Source organism: Microtus oregoni, unplaced genomic scaffold (genome assembly GCF_018167655.1).
Source record: "Microtus oregoni isolate MIOR12 unplaced genomic scaffold, Mior012 000012F_ref0000307, whole genome shotgun sequence".
NCBI classification, from domain to species: Eukaryota; Metazoa; Chordata; class Mammalia; order Rodentia; family Cricetidae; genus Microtus; species Microtus oregoni.
The window spans coordinates 2,081,798-2,091,307 of NW_024543071.1; the positions used below are offsets into that span (position 1 = coordinate 2,081,798).

A 9,510-nucleotide genomic window follows, 5' to 3' on the forward strand; every position below is an offset into this window, starting at 1 on the left:
CTTGAATTGAATCATTGTGGCCTAATCAATGCTGTTATTGGATTACTGGCTGTTGCTTTTCTCAAAGACATTGTAGCAAGACAATGAAATAGCTGGGGGAAACTTTTTTTTTTTGAAGCAGATCTCACAGTTAAGATATTCTCTCTCTCTCTCTCTCTCTCTCTCTCTCTCTCTCTCCACCTCCCCCCCTTTCCTGCTGGACTCTGAGTACAAAGCTGCCCTTTGAATGGGCTGCCTCAGGGCTGCTGGAGGTGCAGGCATGAAAAAAAAATCCAACTGAGGCTCCAGGAAGAGGGGCGGCAGTTTAAGATGGCTGTCAGCATCGAGGTGTGTTAAGGAGTCGCTTGGGGAGAAAGCTTGGCTTTTTTGGAGTGTGTGTGTGTGGGAGACTTTAGGGGGAAACTTTTCTCCTCCCCCTTCTCTCCCCACCCAGAGGCAATTGCTTTCTTCAGCGACAAGAACTGAGGGGTACCCTCCCCCCCATTCAGCTCTATATGGAGAGCCTGGAGGAAACCCCCTTTAGCCAGTATGTGAGCAGGAAGGTCAAAGGCAAAGAGAAAGTTAATAATGCCTGCTAATGGTGCTAACAATTCAGGATGAATCTTGTCAAAAGTTTTTCTGGAAGTGTGGGTCTTTGATTGTGTTTCCCGAAAGCAAGACCAATCATTTCCGTTTATTCACTGGCTAAACCCCTACTTGATTGGGGACAAGGACAGAAACCATCCATTACGATCTGATATATTATCCAAACAATTTAGTGTATTCATGAGGTAACTGAAACGTGGGGGCTGCGAAATTACCCGTAATCAATTGCAACAGCGAGTGTGCGTCCCCCCGGGTGTCGGACAACCACAACTCGGCCGTCTCAGTAACAGGCGGAGCCGCCGCGTTTTGGAGTTGCGCTGTTCGCTACCTGATCGCCAGCCTGGGGGACACTGGACGTGCTCAGAGGACGCGGACGCTGACGAGGCGGCCTCGCCACTGCTCCACCGGGATCCTGGACCAGATCAGCCGCCTCTCTGCGAGCGCGCCACTCTCCTGTCGCCGCTGACCCTCCGCGGCCGCCGAAGCCAACCCGCGGGGACATTCATTCTCGCGGGCGAAGGAGCTTAGGGGCTGCGTTGTAGGGGTTTTGTCCCCTTCTGCCTCTTTTTTTCCCTCCCCTTCCCCCCTTTTCTTCTTTTCTGTGTTGTTTTGCCTATGTTCGGGAAACCAGACAAAATGGACGTCCGGTGCCACTCGGACACGGAGGCCGCCAGGGTCTCGAAGACCGCGCACAAGGAGAGCCGGGAGATCAAGGGCGCCGAGGGGAGCCTTCCGGCGGCCTTCCTCAAGGAGCCGCAGGGCGCCTTTTCGGCGTCTGGCGCTTCGGAAGATTGTAACAAAAGTAAATCCAATTCCTCCGCAGACCCGGATTACTGTCGCCGGATCCTAGTCCGAGGTAGGGATGGGCAGGGCTTTGGGGCGCGTTTTTTTGGGGTGATTCCCTTGCCGCAGCTGCGCGCTACCGCCCAGGGCTGGCGAGGACTTGGGAGAAAGTTGTTGCTGGTCTTCTTTCTCGGGTCTGGCCGGTCGCAGGGGACCCGAGCCTGGGGCTCCCCTGAACGCGTTCTCCTGGGGCCTCTGCCCTAGCAGCCCTGAGGGGCCCCGCCAGCCCAGCTCCGGAGAGAAACCCAGGCGCTGCGAGGAGTGGGCAGGCCACCAAGCTGGGTTTTGGACCCCAGTCCTCAGGGGGACGTGAACGCGTCCTCCGGGATAAGGACCCACCCGGGTAGGCGCCTCCGGGCTTCTGAGCCCTGAAAGGCAGAGCGCACCCAAAAGAACCCTGGGCGTAGAAGCGCAGCCTTCGCCCGCAGAATAGCGCCCGGCCAGTTGGCAGACTGGGCTGAGGGCCCTGGCGCTGAGCTCCCGGCCTGGCCGAGGCCGCCTAGAAGACCCGCCGAGCTGGGTCGTGGGGCTGCGGATGCCGCCTTCTTGTTGGATTCGGCCTCGCTCAAGGAGCGGCGTGCGCTCCTCCCAGGCAGTAGCGGCGCCGAGGCCGCCTTCAGCCGGCGCCGCCCCCGCCAGCCGACAGCCCAGCAGATAGCCAGGCCCCGCAAGCGGGTTTTCGGTCCCTCCTCCTGCTGCCGCCTGGGTAGGAGCCGGCCAGAGACCCTGGGTGGGGGTGGGGATCGCAGAAGTGCAGGCTGCTCAGCAGTCTGGGGCCATGCTGGGGTTGGGGTGATCAGTTACGGCCCCCTCTGGGCTACTGGGGACTCGGATCACGCAGCAGAGGCCCCCTAGGCCAGAAGGAACATCCACCTATTTAGAACTCAGTTCCCCCCTTCAGTGTTTGGGGTCTTCTGCCAAGACAAAGTCTGGTTACTCTTCCATTTAATGCTATGAAGTGAGCCCCTTTGGTCTCCATACAGCCACGGGGGCTCGGCTTCACGGCTGCGACCACCCCTACACCCGCCGCATCCTATTGGAGACTTGTCCCTAGCTTGCTCGGGGCAAAGAGGAGGAGAAAATTGGAAGGTTCTGGTGGCTGACATGTACCCTTCCCTAGATGCCAAGGGGTCTATCCGAGAAATCATCCTGCCCAAGGGCTTGGACCTGGACCGGCCCAAGAGGACACGCACGTCCTTCACGGCGGAGCAGCTCTACCGGCTGGAGATGGAGTTCCAGCGTTGCCAATATGTGGTGGGCCGGGAGAGAACCGAGCTGGCTCGGCAGCTCAATCTTTCCGAGACCCAGGTACCCACCTGCCGGGATGCTCACAGCATCAGGCTTCCTCTTCCCAGCACCCCAGCCTGCCTTTCCTCACTGTTTACCTTGCTTTGGATCGAACCTCCCAGGGACATGGAGGAGTTGGGGTGGACAGGATGAATCTGAGACTTTCTCCTCTTTTTAAAACTGTCACTTCCTTTCCTCATCCGCAAGTCCTCCATGGTCTAATTTCCGCACACCTTGACTTGGCCCAGGGGAACCCATATTCCGTCCTTTTGGAATTCTTATTGGCTCTCAGTCTTTAGAATTTTTGGATGAATTCTGATTTATCAAGAGCTGATCAGACCCCCTCCCGCGCACCACCGTTTGAATATATACCATCTTGAATATATACTGGGAATATATTCCCAGTAACATCCCGTTTGGGGACTTTTAGGATTACCCAACACACCAGTTCTGCAGGAAGAAGAATTAGAAAGCGGTGCCAACTCTCTAAGACCGGCCTTTGCAAATATGGCAGCCCCTATTCCTTTAAAAAGGCAGCCCTGAGCACCACTCTGGGAACCTCAGAGGTACTGTCCTCTGTGATGACAGACAGAGTGTAGGATCCTCAGTGGGGCTGGTGACTTGGGAGCCAGCACTGCACATTGCTAAGATTCTCTCCTTGCCTTAAAGTGCCAGGCTGCTCTGGAACTGTGCGGGCTGTTTGGGGGTTGACCACAGTGTACCAACAGCTCCTCAGCTCTCTCTCTGGTCTCTTTTCCTATGCCCAGCCCTGAAGCAAGTGGAGAGCATTTTAGGCCTAAAATCCTGGCTGAATACTGAGAACCGAAGATAGGATAGGTGGGGAAAATCTGAGTTTGAGACGGCATAGTAACGTGTTTTACTGTCTGTGTTAATCCCCTTTAGCTTGCAAAATCTAAATAGGATGTTTATTTATTTTTCCAATATAGCCACTGCCCTCTATTCTAGGTCAGAAGAGATGGAAGGGGAACCGGGCATTGGCATGTATTTATTCTACATCAGGCTTCTAAGTCTCCATGACTTCAAAGTCCTCAATAGAGTGCAGAGGAAGTGATAGCTATAAGAGTATCATTAAGGTGGAGAAAGCTTGGCCTATGAAGTCCACCCGGCTTCCACCCACCTTCTCTCTCTAAGGCTGGTTGGTGGTCAGTCTTTGGCCTAACAAGCAAGAAACAACCCCTGAGAGTCTCTAAAAGGCACAGATAGATTTTCTGTGGCCAAATTTGAACTCATTGGTCTATCGACCTGGATCTAGAAAGGCTGAAAAACAGTGTTCCCAGCCACCTCTGCTTCCTGCACAACCTTCCCAGGCCTTAGGATTTCAAGCTGTGCTGATTCACCGGTTTGTGAACACAAAACACCTCCGAGAGTATAGCAGCAGCACAGTGAAATATCTGTCTTCCTTCCTTGTTAGTGTGGTGGACGGACAGTTCATTTCTTTGCTTTTGTGACCCTCTCTGACCTAGGCCTGCTTGCGTGACCCGGAAGCTTAGCCCAGTGGAATAGTGTCCCCCTCGTGGTGGCTCTTGCTCCGCTAGCAGCTTTGGAGCCTTGATCCTCTGCTGTGGGGTGGGGCTGCGGCTAGGGCTGGGGTTAGGGGAGGGTCCCAATAACCCAGGTACCCCCAACCCCTCCCCCCCCCAAAAAACCCCTGCTGCCTTTGACTCTGCTCTTTCCTGCTGCTCTCTTCCACGTTTCCTCCTGCATATCTATGCTCAGGTGAAGGTCTGGTTCCAGAATCGGCGAACCAAGCAGAAGAAGGACCAGGGCAAGGACTCCGAGCTGCGCTCCGTGGTGTCAGAGACCGCTGCCACGTGCAGTGTGCTGCGGCTGTTGGAACAGGGTCGCCTGCTGTCGCCGCCCGGCTTGCCTGCCCTGCTGCCGCCCTGTGCCACCAGCGCTCTCGGCTCGGCTTTGCGCGGGCCCAGCCTCCCAGCTCTGAGTGCTGGCGCTGCAGCGGGCTCGGCCGCCGCCGCCGCTACTGCCCCGGGCCCCGCAGGCGCTGCGTCTCAGCACCCGCCAGCCGTGGGCGGTGCTCCCGGCCCAGGGCCTGCAGGGCCGGGGGGACTGCATGCGGGAGCACCCGCTGCCAGCCACGGTCTCTTCAGCCTGCCAGTGCCGTCGCTTCTAGGCTCTGTTGCCAGCCGCCTGTCCTCCGCCCCGTTGACGATGGCTGGTTCGCTAGCTGGGAATTTGCAAGAACTTTCTGCCCGGTACCTGAGCTCCTCGGCCTTCGAGCCTTACTCCCGGACCAACAATAAAGAAGGGGCCGAGAAAAAAGCGCTGGACTGATGTTAAGTGTTACCCTGTATTTATATTTATAACATCTATTGTGGTGGTATTTATGGACTCACAAGCGCATTAGGCGCCCAGTGCTCCTGTGCTGGCCTTCCTGGCCCCCACTAGGCCTCTGACTGCTCACCCGGCTCCCCCTCCCCACAGGCTACTGATTTCATCCCAACTGAGCTGTTTTTGTTCTCTCTACTTTTCCTTCCTCCCTCCAACCCCAGCTTCCTTCTGAAACCAGTAATGATCCAAAGAATTGGGGCGAAATACCCGAATTAGCAACCTGGTTCCCCCAGCCTTGCCAGCCAGGGAAGGAACAGACTGAGCCTAAGTCAACACCCCCCCCCCCCCCCGCCCCTGCTCTGGATAAGGGACGCTGCACACTGCTCCTATGAGTTTTTGCAAGATGAAGTATGTTCGCAGGCCATCAGGGACTGAGAACGCTTCTTGGTTTCTTTAGACCCCCCCCCCCCCCCCAAAAAAAGGGCCTATCCCCTCTTGTCAAAGAAACCAAGGCTTTTGGGAGTTCCTGGCCCGGGTTTTTAGACCTCAGGATAATTGGTGCAAACTCCTGTCCGAAGAGTTGATGAGTTTTTTCCCTTTAAGGAAGCTCTAATCGCTATCTGCTCGACCCCGAGAAACGATAAATCAAATGTCTTGCTAGGCAAAGGAGATAATAAATTTGATATAACAGCAATAAAACAAGGGTAATTGTTACATAACACCAGATGAAGTGTTATCTGTTTTTAAACACTCATAAATTGTTGAGTTTGCAAAGTATAAGAAATTCGGGCTAGAGACCGCACCACGGGGCAGTGCAAAATTAAAATCCAGAGTGCTGTGACTTTAGCTAGGAACTTAAAGAGGAAAGGCCAGTGATGCCTAGAAGATTCAAAGCAAGATTCAGGATCTTATTTTCCGTGTGTGTGTGGGGGGCTGTTCAGAGCCCTGACCCATAGTTTCCTGTTCCTCCCATGAGAGCGCGGTGCCTGGTGGCAGTCCACCAGAAACGAAATTACAGCAGAAGGGCTGGGGTTGGAAGTAAATCAACACCCCAACCAACACCTGCTGCTTCGCCTTCTGAACTCTACCTACAAATGCTTTTCATGATGCAGGAAGCTCCCGGATTTCCTAGCCCTTGCCTTCCGAAGGACAGGTTGGGGTGTCCGTCGGTGTGGCCTTCACCAGTTCTAGTTCCTGGCTGCCAGTGGTTCCCTGCATGGCACACCAGACACCTCTTCCTCCTCAACCCCAGGGTGTCAGTCATTCAGAGTGAGAACCCTTACCACCACCACGTGGGCGCAGCCTCAGCCCTAACCACAACCCCAGCCCCCAGAGCCACCTCCACTGCATTTTAACCAAAACCACAGGCTCAGAGCGCGAGGTGCCTCAGTGTTGAGAATGTATTCACCCATCTGAAACAAGCGCAAAACGTTAAAGGAAAATTAGTAACTTTATTGTAAATTATTTACATGCGAAGGTTTTTCCCTTTTCTTTTTCCCATTTCTTTTCTTGTTTCACTTTTTTTTTCCTTTTTGTTCCTTTCTCTCTCTTTTTCTCTCTTTCGCTCTTAGGTAAATAGTGAAGAAAATAACGAACGATTCAAACGCGGGTAGGTGTCACTGAATCCTGGCTACTAACTGTGTTCTGGATGTCTTGGCTCTTTGGATGTTTTTGTATTTATGTGGTGAGAGTGAAAAATATATATCTATGATGATTAAGTGTATTTTTGTCCTATATTTGAAAGATAAAAAAACCCACACACACATACACGCACGCACACACGCACAGAAAAAGAGAAGGTCCAACAAATGATGAGTCTCAGGGTTAGGATGCGAGTCCCATCCCGGAAGAGCAGGGAGGAGGGGGCCCCACACCACTGACACTCTGGCGAATGAACTTTGCGGGGCAGAGGTGGGGGTGGGGCGGCATTTTGTCCCTGAGTGACCTGCCTCTGGTCCTGAGTCCTTTTTGATCTTGCCTTCTTTGTCCAAAATATAGATTTCTCAGTCTTTCTGTTCTGCACAAGTTTATGTCTAACGCTCTCCGTGTTTCTAGCGTTTTCCAGCTGCTTTAACATTGGGATTTTGTACAAACCCGCCGTCCCGGACAAGCAGGATTTTAATTAATTTCTTTTGACTTAGAAATCTCTTGGCCCTTAAACAGAAACCTTGAAAGCGAAAGAACACAAACTAGATATCAATCCCTGGGTGTGTGTGGGCGAGGGACTCTTCCTCCCGCTCATAAGGCTCATAAGACGGAGACTGTGGCCCATGACAGAGGCCTTGGTCTGGACTTGGGGATGGTTGGAGTGGTCCCGGAAGATGCTGGCAGTGGACATGACCGCTTCAAAAACTCAAGCAGTGGACATAACGGAGGGTCCACAGGGTGGCATCCCCACAAGTCGGTGTTGCTGGTGCAGAGATCAGTTTCCAGTCGGTCGTTGAACCCCAATTCGTAGGCTATGCTTGCACTCCCCAGGGGAAGAATCCAAGACAGGGAGGGGTGTCAGTGTGCACAGCAGTTCCTTGAAATGCTGGGGAGGACCGGGTGTGTGTGGGGCAGATGTCTCAGGCTCTGGGTTCTGCTGACGTCAGAGCAGCAGCCCACACAGAGTTCACTTTTTTGCTTTTCAAAGTCGGTCTCACACCGACTTCTCTGTCCTCCCTCCCTCCCTCCCTTCCTCCCTCCCTCCCTTCCTCCCTCCCTCCCTCCCTCCCTTTCTTTCCCCCTCCCTCTCTCCTCTCTTCCTTCCTATTCCCCTCCCTCTCTCCCTCTCCCTCTCCTTGATTCCATCTCTCCCCTACCCTGGCTGCCCCGAAGCCAAGACTGTAGGTGGCTCTGTCTTCTCTGTCAAAGCTGGTGGCTGGGGACCTCCTGGGATAAGAAAAGGAGGGAGAAGGTGGCACAATCTTATGGAACAAAAGAAAACACAGAATCCCAGCTTTTGGTCCCCAACAAGCTTGGTCCCACTGCAGTAGAGGCCGGAAAGCTTTCTTCCCAGCTCCCCCCCACTTCCCACTTTGCTTTCTTCACCCCAGAAGGGAAAGTACCCCCACCCCTGCCTCTCCAGGTCACCTCCCTTCCCTCTTTGGCTCTGAGTGAAGCAACTAAGCTTGGCGCCTGCCACTTAGGGAGCACAATTGTTCTTAAGGGGCCTCTTCTCCCATGAAAATGAATCACAATTTTAATTAAAAACACGTTTGCAGACAATCCATTTAATTTTAGTGGCTGTCTTGTTTTCCCTCTTTCTGCAAGCTGCCTTACTTTCTGGAGGCCTCTGGAACTGGAGACTCACAGGCCAGGGATGAGGCAGGTGGCTTTGGTGACAACAGCTGGCTCCACTTGGGAGAAGGTGGGAGGGCTCTTGGGAGGATAGGAACAGCTGGGGTGGGGGCTGCTAAGAGGACTGTCATTCTCAGGCCCCACAAAGTGTTGTCCTCCTCTGCGGTAGAGCAGAAATCCTCCAACCCCCTGTGGCTTTGCTGGTCAGGTCTGGTAAGTCTCTTAGGAAGCCCACTCTTTATCGGTGGGCCTAACTCCCAGTCAGATGTGGGGCTCCTCTCTAGGAGTGTCAGCCACTCTTTAGGGCTTACAAATAGGGGTGTAGAAATACACACACTCACTTACATACACACACACTCACTCAAACACACTCACATACACACACACTCACACACACATGCTCATACACACACTCACACACTCACACATTCACACACACTCACACACACTCACACACTCCTGACTTGTTTCAAGTGAAACCCCATTTCCTTGTTTCTTTTCCTGCTTAGATACATGCAGACACTCTGCCTTTCTCCTGGTTGGTTATTGCTGTGTTGTCTGCCCACTCTAAGAAGTCTTTCCAAGGTTCTCTGAAGAGATTTCCAAGGCACATACTTCTAACTTCCTGACATCCACAGCTGATCAGAACTTAAACCCTTGACTAGCTCAAAGTCTTCCAAGATACAACTTCAATGCTATCTGGGTCAGCCTCCCATAGCAACAATTCCTTAGCTCTTCCCCTATTTGAGGAATCAGAAGTTTAGGGGTTGTGCTTTGCTTGTGTGTGTGTTGCACATGGAGGGCAGAGAAAAATGTTGAGTCTCCTTCTCTCTCACTTTCCACCTACTTCTTAAGACAGAATCTCTCCCTGTACTTGGAGCTTATGGATTCAACACATTAGAAGGCGAGGGTGCCCCAGAGCACCAGAGACCCTTTTGTCTCTGTCCCTGAAGTGCTAGGCTTACAGGTGCCTGCCACCACATTAAGGTTTTTAAATGGGCACTGGGGATTCAAACTGAGGTCCTTATGTTTGTGTGCCAAGCACTTTGCCTCTGAGCCATCTCCTTAGCCCCAGGTTGTGTATCCTAAACAAGTTTCCACAAAGGTCCTTCTCTCACTAACATTTGAGAGGCACTGTGTTACCTGACAGCCTACCCACTACAACAGTCTCCACATGTGACCCAGGGACTGAGCTGCTGGAAATGC

General features: G+C 53.1%; 1 protein-coding gene across 1 annotated transcript; it reads left to right on the forward strand.

The window, feature by feature from the left end:
• Positions 1–1,200: 1,200 nt before the first annotated feature.
• Vax1 (ventral anterior homeobox 1) lies at positions 1,201–5,025 on the forward strand. Its single transcript, XM_041662112.1, has 3 exons — positions 1,201–1,441; positions 2,549–2,736; positions 4,453–5,025. The coding sequence occupies exons 1-3, from the start codon at positions 1,201–1,203 to the stop codon at positions 5,023–5,025; spliced, it is 1,002 nt and encodes a 333-aa protein (XP_041518046.1).
• The last annotated feature ends 4,485 nt before the right edge of the window (positions 5,026–9,510 follow it).